This window comes from Diuraphis noxia, unplaced genomic scaffold, assembly GCF_037042655.1.
Source record: "Diuraphis noxia isolate RWA-SAM2 unplaced genomic scaffold, SU_Dnox_SAM2 contig0005, whole genome shotgun sequence".
In the NCBI taxonomy this organism is placed as follows: Eukaryota; Metazoa; Arthropoda; class Insecta; order Hemiptera; family Aphididae; genus Diuraphis; species Diuraphis noxia.
In genome coordinates this window covers 49,181,709-49,205,116 of record NW_028301715.1, presented here as the reverse complement: position 1 = coordinate 49,205,116, position 23,408 = coordinate 49,181,709, and the positions used below count along the sequence as shown (strand labels likewise).

Genomic DNA, 23,408 nt, shown 5'->3' with positions numbered 1-23,408 from the left:
ACTACTCACCGTTGTATTTACTATTCAAATATTTTATATTACTTTTGCGACTATTATTTCACGCGCGAACGAATACCGTATAGTATACAGTCGTCGTCTGCAGTTACTGTGAGACCGTTACACCGCCCGCAAGTGTCTTATACGTGATCAGACAGCTAAAACGAATTATCAGCGGTTTATTATAATAATATTTTTCTACAAAGTATTAAAATGAATTTATTAAAACGTTCGGCCGATTGCCGATCACTAGTGCGTTTGGTGCACGAGAACTCGAATCCCGAGTATCCCGAGTATACAACGTTTTTATCGAGACTGAAAACATTCGATTCGCATCCAACGCGGTCGCGTCAAGATAAATATTCGCTGGCCGAATGCGGATTCACTTATACCGGTACCGGCGACTTGGTACAATGTCATTACTGCGGCTTATTGTTGGGAAAATGGGAGGAAAATGACGAAGTGTGGCAGCAACACGCCGTGCATAATCCCGAATGCGTATTTGTACTGTTACATAAAGGCGCACAATTTATCGAAAACGTTAAAAATGAATTTAACAATATCAATCGTGACAATCGTTATGATAATAGTCAAGACCGTATATGTAAATCGGAATCGTATGACGTCGTCGGCTAACATGCAGCTAAATCAATGTTCATTATTACACTGTATATATCTGTATAATATCTGTATATACATTTTCATTGAATAAAACTATGTTTAATAATTTAATCGCGTTAATATCTGACTTGACATCCCGCTAACTATATATGTATATGTTTTTACACATGTATGTATAGGTTTTTGACTATGTATGTATATGTTTACGCACATTATGTACATAATGTATATGTTTTTACACGTGTATGTATAGGTTTTTGACTATGTATGTATATGTTTTTGTACATTATGTACGTAATGTATATTTTTTGACTGTGGATGTATAGGTTTTTGACTATGTATGTATATGTTTACGCACCTTATATACATAATGTATATGTTTTTACACATGAATGTATAGGTTTTTGACTATATATGTATATGTTTTCACACATTATGTACATAATGTATATGTTTTTACACATGTATGTATAGGTTTTTGACTATATATGTATATATTTACGCACATTATATACATAATGTATATGTTTTTACCCATGTATGTATAGGTTTTTGACCATATATGTATATGTTTTCGTACATTATGTACATAATGTATATGTTTTTACACATGTATGTATAGCTTTTTGCGTTAGTATGTGTTTTAATGAATATATGTATATGTTTTTGTGTATGTATGCGTCGAAAAACCGCGTTACAGAATCGGCGGATAGATAGCGCCACCGGCGGTGGTGAAATGTCACGGCGGCGTCGAGGCTCGGGTGCGGGTGAAGCGGGGGTCGGCACGGTGCGGGCCCGCGGTATCGCGGGCCGCCGGGCCACGCGGTGCGGGCGGGAGGTGTGGGGGATGGCGCGGCATTTAAGCACGGTAATTTTAAGATATCTCACGATATTAGACGAAAAACCGCGTTACAGAATCGGCGGATAGATGGCGCCACCAGCGGTGGTGAAATGTCACGGCGGCGTCGAGGCTCGGGTGCGGGTGAAGCGGGGGTCGGCACGGTGCGGGCCCGCGGTATCGCGGGCCGCCGGGCCACGCGGTGCGGGCGGGAGGTGTGGGGGATGGCGTGGGCCGGTGTCCAGGCGTCCGTGACGTGGGCAGTACAGGCAGGAGGTGGGGGAGGGGGTAGCGCGGTGTCCGGTGTCTATGACGTGGGCGGCGCAGGCTGGAGGTGGGGGAGGGGGTGGCTCGGTGGCCAGTCGTCTATGACGTAGGTGGTACAGTCGGTAGGTGTGGGGGAGGGGGTAGCCCGGTGGCCAGACGTCTATGACGTAGGTGGTCCAGCGGTAGGTGTGGGGGAGGGGGTAGCGCGGTGTCCGGTGTCTATGACGTGGGCGACGCAGGCTGGAGGTGGGGGAGGGGGTGGCTCGGTGGCCAGTCGTCTATGACGTAGGTGGTACAGTCGGTAGGTGTGGGGGAGGGGGTAGCCCGGTGGCCAGACGTCTATGACGTAGGTGGTCCAGCGGTAGGTGTGGGGGAGGGGGTTGTCCGGTGGCCAGACGTCTATGACGTAGGCGGGGCGGTACAGGCGGGGGGTGGGTGGAGGTGCTAGCGCAAGCTTGCGCAGCGTTGGGGAGGGGTTGGGGAGGGGGTAGCGCAAGCTTGCGCAGCGTTGGGGAGGGGTTGGGGAGGGGGTAGCGCAAGCTTGCGCAGCGTTGGGGAGGGGTTGGGGAGGGGGTAGCGCAGACTAGCGCAGGCTAGCGCAGGCTAGCGCAGCATAGGTGGGGGGTGGGTGGAGGGAGTAGCGCAGACTAGCGCAGACTAGCGCAGACTAGCGCAGCATAGGCGGGGGGAGGGTGGAAGAGCTAGCGCTCAGTGATGGTCGGGCGGGCGGGGGGGTGAAGCGGGGGGGACCCAGAACCGGCCATTTCATACTACTAATATGTTTGGTATTATTTTACATTTGCATTATATTATAATATCAATATTAAAAATTAAAATATATAATTCAATGTCTTATGTATATAATACTGTGATATTATGTACATAAAATTATTTTCTTCACCTACTCTAATTGAGTATGTTGTTTTCACCAGTTTTTTCTCCTATTCTGTATCCATATTATCATCAGTATATTCTTGTGTAATATTATTGATTGTAAATAGTAAATCCCAATATTACTTAACTAGTATAATAAATCGGTTTCCACCCGTCAATAATAGTAAAATAAAATATATTATTATCATCATATACTGCAATGCGTATATAACCATTGATTTTATAATATATTATAAAATCAATATGGTATAACTTATTAGTATTTGTAGTTGTAACGAATTTTTAATGAAACAGAGCGAAATTTGTATATTATACCTACAGTTATAATAGGTAATGCATTTATTATAACGTCAGTATTAAATTTTATAAATAATTAATAACATAATCAGTGTTGAATAACCCACGGTAATGTGTATGTAGATTTGAAAGTATAACTTTGATATTCTATTCTATCGACATTTTTTGTAAAACAAATCATGAAAAATATAAATAAAAACGTTAAAATTGTCTAAAGACTATTATAACAACAGTATTAGTTCCGAAACATAAAATTTCAAAATATGCTCTTCTACATTTTAACACATGAAACAAATTTGTAACATTTTATTGTACGTATGATTATCTTTTATTTAAAATTATATTAAAACATGATTTCAAAGTTGTAACTGATATTTTCTGCCTACTTTAATAATAAACGTTCATAGTATACAATTATTTTTCATGTCTTCTTCTTCTTTTTACTCTCCAATAATCTTCGCATGCCACTCCACTGTCACAGTATTTGTCAATCACTATATTTAATAGTTTACCTCAAATCTCCTTCCTTAAGGGGGACACCTAGTGTTTAAGGGTTTACTATGTAATATCAACGATTAAAAATTAAAACGTTTAAGGATTTAAAGGTTTAGAAAGGCTTGAAACTTATTTGATATCAATATTATAATTAAAATGAATGTACAGTTATTAACTATATTATGTTATCAATCATCAATTATAAATCAATAAGTACGATTTTAATCAGTTTTTTTATGCTCTAATGATATTTATCTCAATTATAATAATATAAAATTTAATATACAGGGTGATCCATTTAACGTAAGACACTATTGTTTCAAAAAGTATTTAAATTTTTCCAATTTTTTATTTTTCAAACGTCAAATGTCATTATAGTCTTTAATTTTTCATACTCTATTATTTTAACCCTTATAGTTTTGTAGGAGAAACTATCACTATCAACTTTTGGTTTTTTATATGGTAACTTATGTATAAAATGTATGAAATGTATAAAACTATTTTTTTTTTATGAATTTTAATATTAGAATTTTAATTTTTGAACAATCCGTTGGTAAGGGGTGCCAGTTAAAATCGCGAAAAATAACCGCGAAAGTAAAAATCGCGAAAATAAAACAGCGAAAATAAAAATCGCGAAATGTTTTAACAGCGAAAACATAAATAGCGAAAAGTAAGAAATTATTTTCGTTAGTGGATATACCTTTATAATTTAACAAGTAATAATAACACTAGATAATCAATAATGTAATTTTGTACTTTTGCGTCTTGGATCATGTAATACATTATGTGAAAGTACATATTACAGTAATAATGAAGACGTGTTAGAACCACTTATTTCCTACTTTGAGGATACAGTGATCGGTCGTCCAAATAGACGTAGAAGAAGGAACCCCAGATTTTCTATTTCACTGTGGAACTGCTTTACGTCTACTATATCTGGTTTACCTAGAACAAATAATTAAGTTGAAGGGTGGCATAGAGGCTTTAATAATTTATTGAGTTCATGTCATCAAACAATATGGAAATTTATTGAAGCAATTCAAAAGGAACAGAGTTTAAACGACATGAAAATAAATCAATACATAGCTGGTACGATCGAACCATTCAGAAAACGAAAAAGGGATAGGTACACTTAAAGAATTAGTCAATGACTACGAAAATAGGGACAGACTTGAATACCTAAGAGGTGTTGCCTATAATTTATCATATCAAATTTAAATTTAATTGTGTATAGTATTTTGTTTTTAATTTAATTTTTCAATTTTTTTTCCTATTGCGATCATAGCATTTTATTTTATACAGTATTTTGATTTGATTTATATTTTAATGTTTATTATTACTTATTAATTATTATATTATAAAGGTATACCCACTAACGAAAATAATTTCTTACTTTTCGCTGTTTTATTTTCGCGTTTTTTTTTTCGCGGTTTTCATATGGACTCGTTGGTAAGATATACAGCCTTACGCGAAGTAAGATGTTTTTTGGAGGTGCTGTAGTATTTTTCATTTGTAAAGGTCAAAAGCTAAAATATTTTGTCCAAGTTAAAAGATAATCATTTAGTAAGTACCTATAATGAATATCTATTTTCATACTAATGCTAAATGATACGATAAGACGTTATGTCCTATCAATGTCTTTATTATCTATATTCTATATGTGTTGTCAATGTAATAAGTTAATACTTAATAACTAATAAGTGTTTATAAGCCGTCCTGATTACTCTGATTGATTATTGATTTGTACAATTGACCAAAAATGTATAAGGACAAGTGTAAACAAACACAAAAAGCTTCTTCTTTATCGTATTTTGAATTGGCTATATCTCAAATTCTCAAAATCCATTGAATCTAAATAAAAATACAAACGCGGAAGTTCTATAAAAAAAAAAAAAATAGTTTTTTAATTTGTTGGTATTTTAAATAATGTATAGTTGTTACCATTTAAAAATTCAAAGTTGATGCATATTTATCATGTCGATCCAAATAATGTGAAAATTTTCGGGATATTAATTGTTTGTAGATTTCATTAAATTCTAAAATTTTCTAAAAAAAAAAAAGGTTAAAAAATTAAAACTTTTCGAAATAATAAGTGTCTTGCGTTAAACGGATCACCTTGTATTTGTATGTTACAGTTTAAAGTGTCGAATTAGTTATTTTTTATGAAAAAACTAGGTAATTTAAAAAATACCTAAAACGTGTAGGTAAGGTATATAATTTATACTTTAACTAGTTATTTTATATATTACTTATGGCATTACTTGGTTAATGTATCAAATTGTATACAAAATATCATGTACAATATCGTTATTTTACTAATGATAGTGTTACATTAAGATCTGCGGCAACTGCGTAGTCACTACAGGAACTGATTAGGGTTTTTTAAGTACCTACACTTGAATTGAAAAATGTGATACAAAGCGGTGTCTTTGCAGAAGAAAAAAAAGTACTATGCAACTTTAAATATCACAATTACATGTACAAATAACTGATTTGTAATTAATTTGTTTTAAAATAAATAAAATCTTATAATATATTTTAAATTTTAATGTTTATTCTATATTATTTTAACGTAGGTATATCTAACTAAAATTGTATACAATAACTTGATTTTCTACGAAATAACTAGTTAGAGTATAATTTTCATGTATGATTTCATACTTTAACTAATATTCGTATAGGTAATGCATGAACTATACCTATAGTTATTTCATAAAATAACGGAAGTCAACACCTTAACTGTAACATATGTACTAGCGGCACATCAGCAAATATTTAGAATTGTAAAGGTTTTAATTTAGTTATATAAATTATATTTATTCTGTATCTCATAATTACTGTCTAAATAGCTGACCACGCGAGTGTACATATGACGTGTAATATTGTCAGAAATTTGCCATCGATGACCGACAACTGGTTGAAATCAACTGTAACGCTGAATACTGACTGCCTATGAAATCAGAGCTTACGGGGTTTTCTTTATAATCGATGTACGACGGATCTTTTTATTTAGCGTCGCATCTAGAATGCATCGATGACTGACGATAGACTTGTCGCCGGACTTTCAACGATACAGTCAACATAAACAATTTGAAATAAACAAACATTTAAAATTTTTCGTCGTGTACGGATACCATAACGTCTTGTTAGTATAATAGAAATATTTCTATGATTTGCGACGCACTATGGTAATCACTATGGAGCTCGGAAGTTGATGATCTTAAAGACTTAAAAACAATAAAAAATAACCTAAAAAATTACAAATATTAGTTTTAAATTAATAAAAATACATTTTTTTTAAATATCTTACTTTATTTTACTATAAAATTATATATATATATAAATTGATCAAAGCTTTGAATTACTCAAAATATGACATAAAAATGACAAAAATGTCAAAAAATGACTTAAAAAGTAATAAACGCCAAAAAATTCAAAATTCAAATTAGTTATTCGGATTCACATGCTAATGAAACCGATTTGCGGCCAGGAGAGCATCGTCTAAAAAGTTCCATGAAAAAAAAAATTCAATATACATCAACTTCCGAGCCCAAGTTATCACATAATATACGTACCTACGCAGAATATGCTTTAACTCATACGCACATTTCGCCAGCCTTCCCAAATTTAATTTTTGACATTTTTTGTTTCTTAAACATAAATATGCCATCATGGTGTGATTTCCAGAATTTGTGCGAAATTCAAAAATATACAAAAGGGTTGGAGAAATATTCGCTGCCCTCTCCCCTCGTTAAAAAATTATCATATTGAAATTTTTCCTTTGCCAAACATTATTCCAACTGTTTTTTTAAATTTTTTTTAAATAGTGATGTTTTGGTAGATTTTCAAAAGGACAATAACCTATGTTTCATGGAGAGTAACCGCATTTCACTGAGAAAGCAAATTGAATCTATAGTAAGTTGCAGGTCGTCCCTTCTATGAGTTTAAGGCCAAAAAAATTTGCTTCGCGGGTGGCTGATCCCTACACAACGACAATAATGCGATCACGATTTCTACCGATGCAGATCGGTATAAGAAAACTGTGGAATTATTGTAATTGCTATAAAGTAGAATCCTACGATCTACTTGTAAGTATATTATTACGTATCATAATATATTATGGTTTACACAACAAAAATACGAGTAAAAATTTGGGTAAGTATAGTCAAATATGTTCGAACAAAACATTTTTTTTTTTTTTTTTTTAAATATTTATTTCAAAAGAGAAAAACTCACATAAAAACATGGCCTTACTCCGTTATTATATATTATATAATAAAGATGGTTCTTAATACGGATATGTATACGTGATGTAAATGCATATTAAATGAACACTCTAAACACTACTACTTCATAATAATATATCCACGACATAATTATAATAATATTACGAAAATACAACAACATTAAAATATGCGTACGATAATAATAATAATAATAATAATATATAAATACAATATAATGATATTATATAGTTATAATAATAATAATAAAAAAATGATTACATTTTTTAATTGGGATATGCATTTTATAGATATGTATCAGTTAAATGACTATATTGTCTATACTGATCAATATAGCTATAATGTAATAATAATAATAATAATAATAGTTGTTATATCCTAATAGTCTTAAAATGTATAAACTCATAAATCACATGTAAATGTATTTAAAATTACGTAAGTCGTATGCTAATTATGTCTTTAGCAGTACCCCGCGAGACGATGCCGATAACGACCTTTTGACACGACACAACAGATGGTATTTAATTTTTGTTTTGATGATGTTTTTCAAAACGTTTTATTTTATTTTTGTTTAATGTTATTCCACAAACGTCCCGCCGAGTTTTGCTAAGAACAGTAATAGCTCTCATCGTTACGTATTTTATTAAGATATGTATTGCGAATGGTTTTTAAGCTTAAATGTTAATGACAATAATAATATTATAATCAATCGTATAATACGTAAATATAATAACACTCTTCAAACATTCCTACAAGTATACATCTATATAATAACTATGATGACTTAAAATCAACATTTGTTCAGCTACAGCCCTACAGTATATTATCATCATCTACGAAATTCCTAAATTTAAAATTGTCTAATCCATTGATTAATATATTTTTCATACTTTATACTTAACATAGTTAACATTATTTTAGCTCAATAAATCTCATGTTTATACGTGTAAGCTACATAATATAATATAGTATAGAAACTAGATACTTATAATATGAAAATTAAATGCTAAAAATTCTAATCGGAAAAAGTTCACGTGCAATAAATGTAGCGGAGTGGGTAGTGGGTTACCCACACATGATGGGTTGAAGAACATTGTATAATATTATGCGAACTATGATGTCTAATGCGTGTACTCACGGGGTGCAGCATCTACCCTATACGCTGAATACATGATCGTCAGTCGTCGACGAGCCTGTACACCTATACCCACGTCGCTGACGTGTACGTCACGACAGTCTACCGACGTACGCTGCAGGGCCAGCTTAAAACGTCAAATTATCGTCGATGGTTCGTGTGAGCGGTTTTAATCACCGAGAATGTTCCGTGCAAGTTTATTGAAATCAATCTAAAATAGAGGCCAATCGTAAGACAACCGATAAAGTCCGACGATGATCATAATATGGACGCACAACAGGTATAGCTGTATAGGTGATACATGCACGCGTGTTATACTTACGTCTACGTGTCTATAGGCAACATACAATACTATTTTACGACGTTATATTATTGTTATGGGTATTAAATAGACGAAAGAAAAAAAACAATCAAGTCCAATGCTTTGTGTTGAGGATTCGTTGATTTTTTTTACGACGACCACTATAATATTTCAAATTAAAAATTATTATCGCCATGCGCTGTCGCAGGTTTATTAATATAGAATGTATAATCAACGTAGGTACTATATAGGTAGGTATACAGTGTGTAACTTTTATGATCGATCGATAAATTCTCGCGGAGCGTGTCCTAATCGTCATACCTACGCGACAGCCGCAGCCGTCAGAATGGTGCACGCTCGCGTTGTCCCACTATATATATCTGCACTCTGCAATATTATAGTAATAATATTATTATTAAATCACGCGAAACGCGCCGCCGGGGTAAGAGATTTTAAAAGCGTATAATGTTGACGACGAAAAAAAATTTAAAAAAAAAAACACTTACACGTAAATCTGCGGGTCTATCTATAAATAACGAAAACACGTCTCCAGTGCCGAATCTATGTCCGGGGTGCAACTACTGATAAATTATTGGAGACACATAAAAAAATTGCATTTCATAATATATTTGATGCATTAATAATTATACATGGATATATTTTTTATTGTGGATAAATGTGAATATAATATTGGGTTTAAAAGAGAAAACATTTCAACCAGATTTAGGCATCTAAATAGTGACATTAGATGGGGTAAAACAGAATCCATAACAGTTTAAAATGAACGGGCGGGGGAGTAATTTGTCAAAAAACTTTTTTTCTTGGCCATTATTCGATATTCTTAATAATTTATATATATATAAGTTATAAAATCTAAGATACCAACTCGACTAATCCTCCCCAAAAAAACTCAGGCTTGAAGTGTTTTACAACTCCTGCGCCCTCGTTAAATTCGGCACTGTTGCACGTGTTTATATAATAGTCACGTTTACACGCGTTTCCTGTGAGGCTACAACTACAAGATAATAATATACAATATTATTATTTACGATATATTATTGTGTAACGATTAAATTATTATGACCTATATAAAATATATGGAAACTTATATTATACGAAACGGTTGATATGTAGTTGATATGTTGTCGGCAAAAGGTCCGACGATCGTCGGCCGAATTGAGAAAAAGGTAAACAAAAAACACAAAAAAAAAATATACAAACATATAAAGGGGGCAGCTGGTATAATATTATATTTTGCAATCCGAAATCGTCGGTGCCGTATCGAAATCGCATTATACCACACCGTCCTGCCGTGATGGTTCGACGTCGATATTATATAATATAATATATCGTATCGCAACAGTGTTTCGAACTGATATGTCGTTTCGTTGTTTAAAAAAAAAAAAAATAATAATAATAATAATATGGACAACGAACAAACGAATATAATATTATGCGAGAGTTTCGGACGCCACGCATTTTGACGCTCGCGTCATAACTCGCGTTTTTTAACATTCAGAGGTGCCTATACCCAACTGACAGGATGAAGTAGGTACCCATCATCATAATAATATATAAAAATATTGTACAGCCTTTGCGTGGATCATGCATCACGCTAGTACAGCACTGGCACACTCGATATATATTTATTTTTTTTTATTCAATCTCGACGTGAGTTCGGCAGGTCATAGCTGTTTAGGCATATACAATAATATAATAATATTACATTATACGATTACGACGTGTACAATAGATGTATAGATGGATCGCGTGCATGCGTGTTTGCGTGTGTGTGCAGGTGTGTTGTCAGTGTATGTGTGTGTGGTGTGTGTGTGTATGTATTTTAATGTGTGTATGTGTGTGTTAATGTGTGAGTGTGTGTGTGTGTATAGTTCATTTGAATTGGTGTAGGGCGAAGACGAAAACTATCAGGATGCGGGACAGGACACGAGTTTCACCGATCCCGTTGGCCGACGACGAGTATTTCTTGCCCACGCAGTTCATTCTCTCCACCGGCAAATTCAAGACGCTGAACTCTCTGCGAACAAAACACAAACAGTTATAGTCTTTATAATATTATTTTAGTTATCTTGTGATTGGAATTGAATTTCGTAAATAAAAATTATTATTATTATCATTATCCTTAATTTATTCATCAATTCATCATCGTCATTGCAATCAATTGAATTATTTATGAAAGTAAAGACGGTAGTAGAGAATGGACCATGCAGGCACCTATAAATATTATTACTTACATAAAACAATATAATACTATTTGTATATAACAAAATACGGATGACGACATGGCGCTATGATGGTGTTGTATGCTATACGATTTAAATCATATTATATTTAATATTTATATAAACGTCATATAGCACAATATTTTTTTATTTAAAAGTACGTGCTGTTGCCCACTCCCCAGCGCATTAATTTTCAAAATGTTCAATAAAAAAAATGAATGCGGGAATATTAAAAACACTCATTTATAATTTTTTCCAATAACACTTGGCACGTGTTAGCGCGAATAGTATACTATGGGATTTATTTCATATACACGGCCGGGGCGCCACGATACGCTCTGCTGTTTAATCGAAAATACAGAACAAAATATAAAGCACACATTTGTGTACTTAAGTGACAGTTTATATTTCGATTTTTCCTAAAATTTATTCGGGCACAAATATCACCTACCGACTAATCGGTAATATGTCGGCGAATGCGAATTCAACACATTTGGTTACCAGAGAACCGATTTGAAATGAGTTTGACGATTCTGTATTTTTTTTAATTTAATACTAAAACGTATTATATTATATTAAAATCCTACTAATGCCCTAAACAGTGGCTATCGGAGAGAAAGGAGTGGTGCCCGAGAACCTGCAGCTATTTTCCAGGAATTTTCATTTTTCTCGGATAAAAAGACCTAGTTGAAAAACAAATATACCAAGTTCTTATACAGTTATACCTATTCTTAACTTCGTATGATTTATTTAAACTGAACTGGAAATTTAATTAAAATTCCTTGAATCAGTAATATAATGTTTCAAATAACGGTTTATAACTTAATACTTATTATTACTATTATATACTTATTACCTACAGGCGACAGACCTACACTAAACTAGTTCGGTGTAAAATAGTGAAATAATATCTAACAAACTTCAGTATCGTATAAAGCATTACAATTTATAATAAATTGTGATAAAAGCTCAAAGCGATTTAAAGTTAATAAAGTTTGTTTTGCATCAATATGTGTGTTCTACACACTATATGCGGGTGTAATTATTTCAAAAATATTATTAACAGTAGCGCATTAGCATTTGTTTGTTTGGCTTGTTTTTGTTTTATTTCTGAATAAATTACTCATTCAAAAGAGTGGATAATCATTATAATATCAAAGAACGATGCACGATTTTGTTTTTGAATTTGTAACTTAAAGCATTGTTATGCTAATTTTATGCCTGTTCTCGGATTTCCTATATCGCGACTATTTTTATTACGGCTTTATATGTCATAGGTATATAAAAGCACCAAAGGTGCAAAAATGACAAATCTATATCCGGTTAAAATTACTACCTATTTAATATAAGTAGTTATTTAATAATTGCTATTATCTTATAACAAATTGTATTATATTAAAAAAATGTTTAACAATAAATTGTTAAATTGTAATATAGGTACAAGCAAATCAATATAAATTTAATAAATCAGTACTTAGTTCTAAATTGAATATCTGTTATTTAATATCTATTCACCGTGACACACAGGTACCTAAGATTTGGCACTTATGTACGATACAATTTTGGAGCTTTTATACGATACGACTTTTTTTTCTCTTACCTATCTCAATTTAGCATTTATGCAGTCTTTTACCGTTTATTACAATAATGGGCGACACATTTTGAAAAAAAAAAATAGTTAAACTTGCAATTTGAATTCACTCCGCGCTTCTTTTACCAGTTCATACAATATTATTTATTTTTGTAGGTATTGACTACTATATACGAATTTTAAATATTGTTAATATATAAATAAGTGTATTAAAGATTAGATTGTAAATGCATTTCAACAAATTGCATGGTGGATAAAATATACTTATATAAACATTTGGTGAAAATTTCATGTAACTATGGTCATTTGTTTTAAAGTTACATCAAAAACCAAAATCGATTTGGTCGAAAACTGATTGTACGTAAAATTTCCCGTTTTTTCCTTAATTTTTAGTTTGTTTAGAAAAATATTGAGCATTTTTTACTTTTGACCGTCCAAAGTACCAACTAGATTCACTTTTTGATCTAACAAGGTACTGAAGTCAAAAATCGAAGAATTTTTACAGCCTCAAAATTTGATGGCAGACACAAAAAAAAACACACATCATGGTAAAATCAACACATTCCTCGCTCCGCTCAGAATCTAAAAAAATTATAAAATAGTTATTTGTATTAATTTTCAAAATTTACATTTGCATGAATAAAAATACTTCTTATGATTTATTTAAGATAATTTTTCTTTAATTTATAGATTTTAGAGTATTCTGTAATCAATAATCATATTATAAAAAGACTCCAACGCCTCCAACATAATATATATATTTTTGTTAAGTGTGTTGTGTATTTAATATTACTATTACAATTTATAAAATTATTTAGCATTTTATTATTTTTAAGTTTTTTACTAAATTTTATAAGACTAGTTGTATATGTATTAGTATATGTTTAGGAAAACCGTATAATCGATAACAAAAATTAGAAACTCCTTTCTAGTAGGTATCAACAAATTTTGTGCTTGCACAAAATGTTGAATTGCAAACTAATTATAATATTTCCGACAAAATACAACTGTACTTATAAAATCTTTCTTTGGTAGGTACCTAGGTATTACTTATCGAATTGAATTCGCTAAGAATTTTTTTTTTCATGCAATTTTTATTTGAAAAATACAAACTCCACTATAGTGACATCCCTAAGACGTATAGTTTCAATTATATCGGAATCTGGCACCGATATCGTTGTACTCGATTTTTTTTTAAAACGTTATTTCTATTCAGCTATCCGTTGCGAAATCTGAATTATATTAGAGCTTGATTTTTTGATAAAATAAATAAAGCTTTTTGTTAATACTACAGTTTTTAATGACCCTTCTGCAAACACACTTCCATCGCCAGACGATCCACGACCCTCAATTGTGCATGTGGAAATACATATATTATTATAATTTTATAAAATTTTTCAAACAATACACACCTGTGTTCTTCTTCCATAAGGCAGAGTATGTGTTTCTTCTGTATGATGTCGTCGTCGTCCCGGTGACGTAACTCTTTCAGCCAATCTCTGTACCAGCGCAGATCACAGTCACAAATCAGCGGGTTATCTATATGGAGACAAAGAAAAATAAATAAAATATTTAACTTTCGGGATTCAGGTATACCTAACATTCCGAAAAGGGTCGTTTTTGTCCGACCTAATCGTCCGGAACGTCACGAGTTACTGGAAATAATGTCCATTTCAATGGTCATTAATATTGCGTTATGTTTGGTGTTTCTTTTGTTTTTTTATTTTTATTTCATGGTATAATTTATCCCTCGGAATGGGTTTTTTTTTGTATTTTAAAATTCATATTTTTATGGGGAAATAATATAATAATATATAGGCGTAGCTTAATGTGGCGCGGCCGCACGATGAACTGTGGAAACGCTCAGAGTGAAGGTACCGGCCGGTGTTGCTAGCTCCCGGATGGGTGACCGACCGACCAACTGTTAAACTCTATAAACATCTAATGGCCATATAGTTGCTGGGATTTGTATCAATAATAAAAAATACAATAAATAAATAAAATAAAATATGTACAAAAATAATATAACGTCATTCGAGAAATTGGTTAATTCTGTGGCGGAGTAAAGGAAAATTTTACGTAACAGTTATTTCGTGACTGAATACGGGATGTAGGTGTTTACAGTTGTTTGTAAAAATTTTTATTTATTTAATTAGTAGTTTGATACTTTTGAATCATTAAGTCACCAAACGATGTTGATAAACTGATGGAGATGAAGGCTGCTTTATTAGACATTTAATAATAAAGGAATTCATAAAAAGTCAAACCAAACAACTGAATTAAAAAATATTATGAAATATTTTTGAGCACCGATGGAAAAACTGTTTTTCATTATTTTCTCTTAAAAGAAAAATATATATTTACGCGAGAACTAACCTACATATCTAAGTAAAAACGTGCAATATCCCGTAAATTATTTCTCTTACAAAATGGTGTATTCATGTATCAAAGAATAAACCTGTCATAAAAACAAATCTCTCTCCCTCTCTCGCGCTACGTACTCAATTGACAGAATGTGAAAAAAGCGTTATTGCAGCAGACCACCATCGACAATCGTATTTTATAACACTAATATTCAATTCCGTGTATATGACGTTTGTGTGGACAACAAAAAACTTTAAAATGATTTTTAAAAAAACGAAACCCATTCATTTGACATAATATTTACAACTAAAACTTATTATTATTTCTTCCGTTCCTAATTGCGGGGAACTCATTCATAAGAAAGTAAGTGGGTTAGAGTGGGGGTTGGTTGCATATCCATCGACATACCCATAATATCAATAACAGTTGCGGTGTCTACGATCGCCTCGAGCGCTTCTTCCGGCACTCGCGTCAGTTTGTTGTTTTGCAGGTTTAGTATTTCCAAAGAATTCAAATTTTCGAACGCCATCATTGGTAAAGTTTTGATGCTAAAACAAAAATAAAGAACGTTAACTTTGAATCCACAGAGAAAAATAAAATATAGATAGGTATTGAGTTCGGTATGAATTACTCATTTTTTTGCAAATTCAAAAACGTGATTGAATCGCCAAAACCAGTGAAAGCGTCTTCAGCAATATGTGATATGTTGTTTGCTTTGAGGTCTAAGTGTCGAAGTCTATGCAAACGACGGAGCGATTCGCTAGGTATTGAGTGCAAGTTATTGTCACCCAATCTTAAATATTGAAGATTTTCTAAAACACAAAAATGTATAATATTATGTTGTATGTATAGCACAGTCTATTATTTTATTATTTATGATTCACATAAAATTTGTTTATATTAATCAAAATCATTTTTGAATAATTTAATGAGTTTGTATTTTAGCAATTAAAAATGTTGGTTGAGATTTTTCTTTAAGTGTTCACAATTATTATATGTAATCTGGAGAAAATTACACGGATTAATAAATTAATGTTTTATACTTAATAATGTAATTTACTGTAAATAAAACTCTTAGCTTTTTTATTGACTATTATCTGAAGCAGGTTTTAAAGGAACAAGACATCGGTTACATTTACTTTGTCATCAACTTTTTTTTTTTAAGTCCCGTAAACATATCAGTTTTTTAGCTTGATATGCTTTTTAAGACAAGTATTTCACCAAATATCAGACTAAAAAACTATTACTCGTTGGAATTTCAGCCTCTATAGTGTTTGGCGTCGATCCATAAAACCTTTAGTATAATTTGTTTTGTTGTTCAGTTTCAGGACCCTAAAGTAAATTGATCGGCCAACTTTGTAACACCAAAAACTCAGTATTTAAACGTTACAACTTCCGGCTTAATTTATTTCCTACGTATGATGATAATTTATTTTATGAATAAAAATAAAAATAAATACCTGCAAATTCGATTAAAATTGGAATCACCTAAACTACTCGTATTAGTGCATAATTATCTAAATATTGCAGGCGATAATGAGCTCAGAAACTTTTAGTAAAAAACGGTATAATTTTTATGTATTTTTTTCATTTACTATAAGTACATATTACTCTGTGTAGTTTTTACATCGTCTTTTAAACTTTAACCTAAGGTACGCCGTACGCGCAACAATGAAGTGTAATCTGTTTCAATTTTCGATGTGATTGACATAAAATCGATGCCTATCACATCAAATCTTTTATCACCTTAAAAGATTTTCTCTGGGGAAAAGAATATACGTTATTGACAACCATCATCGTCATCATCAGGGCAATCCGGAAATTAAGGCAAGATATTTGAATAGAAAATCTATGGACTATATATATTTATACAGTGCAATAATAATGCAACCTTTACCGCAAAACATTAATTACTAAGTAATATTTAATTTAAAACATTTACATTGTGAACTTCAGATTGATTAAATATGATCGATTTAGTCGATGTTTTTTTCCACGAATAAATTATATTCTGATATCACAAAGTATTTAGATGGGATTTTTTATTTAGGAATAAACCGTATAAAAAAATTAAAAAAAAATTGTTTTATAAAAACTACTTAAAATATTTGTTTCGAAATGTATTGTTCATATTAAATAATTTAATTATTACTAGTATTATTATTATTTTTTGTATCGATTTTGTCCAATATTATTTTAAATACACAATCGTAATTTGAAAAATCAATTGTTAAAAATGTATGCTCATTGCTCAGCTTAACATAATGCATATAGCTTATATAACAAAATTACTATAACATTTAGCGTAACAATCACACATTACTTTTGTTTTATTTGATTGTGCAATTTGAAGTATTACTGATATTATCGTGTAGACAGTAATGTACATTCACCTTAGGACTTTGAATTATTTTTTTGACTGAGTGCTTCAAATAAAAAAAAAACATAAATTATGAATTATAATCGGTATTAAAAATTAGTTGTATGATGTTAATTGGGTAAGTAATTATTGTGTAATAAATCCACCAACCAACCATTAATCAATATTAGAATATTTTGAGGACATTTTTAAATTCGTTAGTTAATTTGTTTTAATACAGTTAAGGTATTCCCGTGTTGTATATCCGTTTATTGCGAAGGAAGTATAATTACTAATTACATAGTTACATTTTTATGATAAATAGATGCAATCTCCAGTTAAAATTAAATTTTTATCCACTATACATGCAATTTATTGTAATTTATTATAATTGTATTTGAGCATTATTATTTTCTTGAATAATTATTATATATTTTTAATCTAAATATATATAATTCATATTATGCTATTTATATCAAGGTATAGTAAAAGAGGATTTATCTTTGTTAGGTAAAACAATGTACAATGGAATATGAAAATAGTTTTATCATTTAAATACAAGATATACTGGGGGAATTTATCAAGGATGCTAACCTAAACCCCATTTTCACTTTCATAATGAATTTATTCAAATTCTGAGTTTTTGAATTTTTAAGTACACTTAAGGCTCTTATTTTCAAATACTTTGATTTTTTTATGCAATTTAAGGAGTGTCCCTTAGTGGTATTTTTTTCAGATGAAAACCACTCTTTGTATTGTAAACTGTTAAAGGATTTTAGTGCACTATTTGTTTTCTCTCCGATTCACGCCCATCATACAGCGAAACAAGCATTTACGAAAAATTGTTTTTTTTTTACAATTTTTGAGTAATTTTACAAGTGAAATCATCTACAAAATAAATCAATTAAAACTATAGAGAATACTATTTATGCGGGTATAGATGTGTCGGTTTTGTATTTTAATTTGTGAAAACTAAAAATAAATAATTGTTTTGCTTTAGTATTGCTTTAGTGGATAAGATTGAATACTCATTCTGTAAGTTATATTTAAATTATTGAATGTGATTGTGATACAACCATTTTCTTTGATTTGGAAGTATTATGTGTATATATTTTGGTGGTTTTTGAATACGTCAATGTTATGTTTTATGGAAGACGTAAAATTGTTTTTTAAGGATCATTATTTTTAGTGCTTAAAGTTAAATGACATAGAAACATCTTGTTAAAATTTTGATTTATATTTATTACAATCCTCAAAAATATCATCTGCTTCACAATTAGAAAAAAAATAAAAAAATAATAGATTTGAAAAAAATTATTAAATGGTATAAAATATCTAAATATCTAAGATTAAAGTCATTTGTAATTAAAAATATAAGAATTTGAATAATTAATTATTAGAGGAAAAATGGGCAAGTATAATAATTATGTCTTGTAGAATGAAAAAGAATATCTGGTCATTTGAATCACATAATTCACCAGATCAGTCGTATTTTTGTTTAAACAGTGTAAATGATTTTTTTTTCATTTATTTTACCAAAATGATTTTTCTCATTTTAAATAAATGGTTTACTTAGGTAAATGTTCCTCATTGTTTATAAAGACCAAAGAAGACGTGACTTAAAGTTTGAAAACTTAAAGACTATTCTAAAAGATAATTTACTTTAAAATGGTAAAGGTTTAACTATACCACTTGAAGAAAGAACATGTCAATATAAAGGTCACTTTAATGACTTTTCTAAAACTTTGATAATTATTACGAGTACCTATACATTTTTTTAATAATTCTATATTAAACCTAAGTTATTTGTTTTAATTTCATACGACATTCTATGTTTTAAACAATTTTTGCAAATTTGAAGATAATTGTTAAGTACATTATTGTAGTTATCGATCAGATATTAAAAAAATTATGTTTTATTTAAATCTGTTTATTTGTTATTTTGAAATACACGTGGTCAACGTAAATATATTTTTATATTAGTCAACGTTATAATTAACATTAAATACAGAAAAAGTAATTAAAAATGAATTTTTATTAATATGTATGTAATTAAAATTTTCGACGAAGATGGGTAAGATGAAATCGACATTATTGTTAACTAACGTTTCCTATACCTAAGGGGAGTATCCCCCTTATCCAAGAATATATATATATATAGGATGCACAGCATACACAGCATGCATAATCATAAATTAAACATTTTTGATCAAACAGGACAGCAAAATGTTTAGAAAAAGAATATTATAACGGAAAGCTTCAATAATTTATGCGATACAATCGTTCGCATTGGGTCTGTGATGTAGACACGAATTTAATTTTACTCATAATAATTATTGCTATTTCTTACCAAATTTTATTGTTGTTGATTAATATGTTGGGTAGGTATATTATAATTCTCTTGTAAAATTGTAAATCAATATTTCTATGTTAATGTTTACAAACTATATTTCGATATCCATTCACGAGCGTTTATTATTAATCATATTATATTGGTACATAGTAAATTCATTAATTTTTTAACTGGCAAAACAGCATCCTTGAACTATTTACGGGGGAGGGGGCAGAGTCCCCATTAGCTCATAAGTCATAAAAATGTTAAATTTTTCTTTTACGGGATTATAAAAAATATAATTATAAACGTAACGCTTTGTTTTAACAAAAAAAATGAAAAATTCTTAAATACGCCATTGAACTATACTGCTACGATTTTCTTCCGTTTGTATAATCAGGGTCGGCTCCAAAGTCTTGAATTAGTGAGGAGGGGAAGACTAAGTCATAATTTTCAAGAAATTTTAATGTTATAAAATGTTTTTTTTTAATTTTTTTTTTTAAATAAACAATTTTTAGAAATAAATGCGAGGGTGGTGTCAACTTTCAACGCTCTATAGTGTAGCATAAAATATGTATAACTGAAGTGCCTTAACATGACTTATTGTTTGATAAATCATAAATGTCAAAGTTGTACAATATGTTTACAAATCACAACAAAATCGGTCTTTCGAGGGTTTATAGGCAAACATGAAACAAATATTTACAGTGCAACACAATAATTTATTATTATTTGCGTAAATTAAGTTAAATGTTCAATGATTTATTAATAGCACATCGTTTGTAAAACGCATATTATTACATATTATAGTATTTTTTTTTTTTAAGTGATAACGTAATTTATGCCACTATTTTTTGTATTATTGCTTGTGTTTTAATAATAATTATTCAAATAATCATCCATTTCAAAGGTTAATAAAAATAATGAAGTTTATATTTCCACACAGAACACTATTTGTTGAAGGACATAAAAAATCTAAATCATTGAAAATACGAGTATTAAGTTCTTAATTTATCCGACTATGCTTATAAATATACGAAATTCCTAATTTGAATAGTTGTATTTTACTAATAGAAATAATAAAACAAGGGAGCATGCTTGACATAAATTATTCTAAAAAAGTGGGTGATATTAATAACAATACCTATATTATTTTATTATGCTTGTTTAATGTCACTCATTATATTAAAGATTCATCAACCATGCTCACCCCTTTTTTTCTTTTTGAATACCCTGGTAAAAGTTTCCAAGACCCAAAACTCTTAACATATGATAGACACCTAAAGTAGTTTTTCTAAATATGTTATTATCTTTGTTGTGAATTCCCTTTTCTACTTCTCTCTCTTTCTCGTTATTAATAGGTAAAACTTTTATACTTGACGTATTATTTGTCTTCAGTCTTTACTATAAGCTTACCACTTATAACCATTTAAAAAAAAATTATTTATTTTATTTTTTATACATGATGACGCATACAATATTTTACAATTTACAATTTACATCTCCGCAGAATATATTATGTATAATTAATATGAGTGCAACGTCGAAAAGAATCGTTAGCACTTGTTCGATTTATTTGGCAGAATCAGAAGTCGTAGATCCGCCTGCAACTATACAATAAACAAATGACCGTTTCGCTGTAACGACCAACCTCTGCGACCGCCAAACGTGATATTCGGACGTAATACTTATAAATCATTCACCTTCCCGGCACAGAACTCGTACGCGATCCATATACATCTTGGGATTCGACATCGTTTGGCGTCCGACGAATATAAATTCGCGAGGTCGAACAACAAGTGTGAATTATTGCCCAATGCAGTGAATTCTCGCTGGGAGAGAAATGCGAATTGTGCTGGATACCGCATAATAGCAGGTATATACCTACTTACGATTTTTGAATTATAGTTACACACGCGGGCTTTATAAATATAAATTACTATTTAATATTTATGCTTTACCTAATTCGAGTAGAAACGGGCACTGCAAGAGCTCTTGCCGGCCTTTGATTACGTATTCAGTCCGAAATCGAGCGGTCTTAGATTATATTATACGGATGAGGTATGTGTCGTTTTTGACACGTGTTCTGCGTTTTATCATAATATATTATAATAAATTCGGTGGCATATAAGTCCCCACAGCGGTGGCCATGCCGAAGGGGTAGGCACCTATATGCACATCAGTTAATTCATTGTGATTTTATGCCGGATGATAAACCTGCATGAATATGTAAAGTACAGTTTAAAAACCATAAAAAACTATACGCGTATAATATGGTCATATTATATTATTATAAGTACCTAGGTAGGTATGGGTAGTCTGTCCGATGCTGGACAACACATCACGCCTACATTTACCTACGCATTATATGTAATATATACGTTCTCATTTGTTTGTTAAAAAAACCCAAAACCATTAATGACTACGATATGGTTTACGACTGTACGAAAGTAAAACAGTATTATGCGTTCGAAATTCTCGTCAGTGTTTATTTATTTTAATTAGAAATTTTTTTTACTTTAATCAATATTAATTGAATCTATATCTTAAACCGAAAATTGTAATTACATAACTGAAAATTATACTGTAAGTCTGTAACTTAAATTAAGATTCAGACGATTCAGTTTGCATAGATTGTTATGATTTGAAATAGATTTATTAGGTATAGGTAACAGTTAACGCTTAGAATGTTCAGAACTTTTTAAAAATATCTAGAGGAGAAAACAACGACTTGTTCTATACGAATAACGTATGATTACAACATTTTTCTAAGAAGATTTTTGTTGAGATAATCCAATTCAAGTAGGAAATGTTCTGATTCTGATATATACATTATACATAAGGGGGTGTAGTGGTCGGGCGGATTAAGGCGTCGGTTGTGACGTGCACCGTCGCCGATTCGAATCCCGGTCATGGGCGGCATCGCTTTCCGGGAAGATCATGTTGTCTGGAAAGTGAGGCCGCCGCCCTCCTCCCGTGCATGGCAGAAACCTACGGGTGCCCATTCGAAATTCTGCCAAAAAACATCCACGAGTATCAAAAACCAACAATTCCCTCCCCGACAGTTTCACAGGCTAATGGCCCTTGTTGTCGAAGCCTCAACCCCCAATAAAAAAAAAAAATAAAACATTATACATAATATAATATATACTATATATACTAAGAATGTATCGAGTTCGTATAACATTCGGGAGACATTTTTACGTCCGGGATACCGCCGTTTTAAAAAATATTTTTAGAAAAAAGTTAGAATTGCAGTTCGAGAACACGACCAACACGAAGTATTACATCGATGGTTTAGAAAAACGTCCCTTTTGCAGATAATTACTGATTACTGGTGATATATCCAGTGCTAAAATCAACGCGGGTAAGTAGTTTTCGAGTTTCAAATGTGAATCTGGTTCCTAGGACAAATGTATCCCTCCGGGAA

General features: G+C 31.2%; 2 protein-coding genes across 3 annotated transcripts in view; one reads left to right on the top strand and one right to left on the bottom strand.

The window, feature by feature from the left end:
• Window positions 1-69: 69 nt before the first annotated feature.
• Window positions 70-633, top strand: LOC149055461 (death-associated inhibitor of apoptosis 1-like). Its single transcript, XM_089228258.1, has one exon. The coding sequence runs from the start codon at window positions 211-213 to the stop codon at window positions 631-633; it is 423 nt and encodes a 140-aa protein (XP_089084384.1). The 5' UTR covers window positions 70-210.
• Window positions 634-10,486: 9,853 nt separating this feature from the next.
• Window positions 10,487-23,408, bottom strand: part of LOC107173393 (uncharacterized) — a 137,611-nt gene continuing 124,689 nt past the window's right edge. For both annotated transcript variants that reach the window (XM_015523914.2, XM_015523915.2), the window contains 4 exons: window positions 15,919-16,099; window positions 15,696-15,835; window positions 14,336-14,462; window positions 10,487-11,127 (listed from right to left, as the gene is read on the bottom strand). In XM_015523914.2, coding sequence (XP_015379400.1) covers window positions 10,983-11,127; window positions 14,336-14,462; window positions 15,696-15,835; window positions 15,919-16,099 — 593 coding nt within the window. In that variant the 3' untranslated portion in view covers window positions 10,487-10,982. The remainder of the gene's footprint in view (window positions 11,128-14,335; window positions 14,463-15,695; window positions 15,836-15,918; window positions 16,100-23,408) is intronic.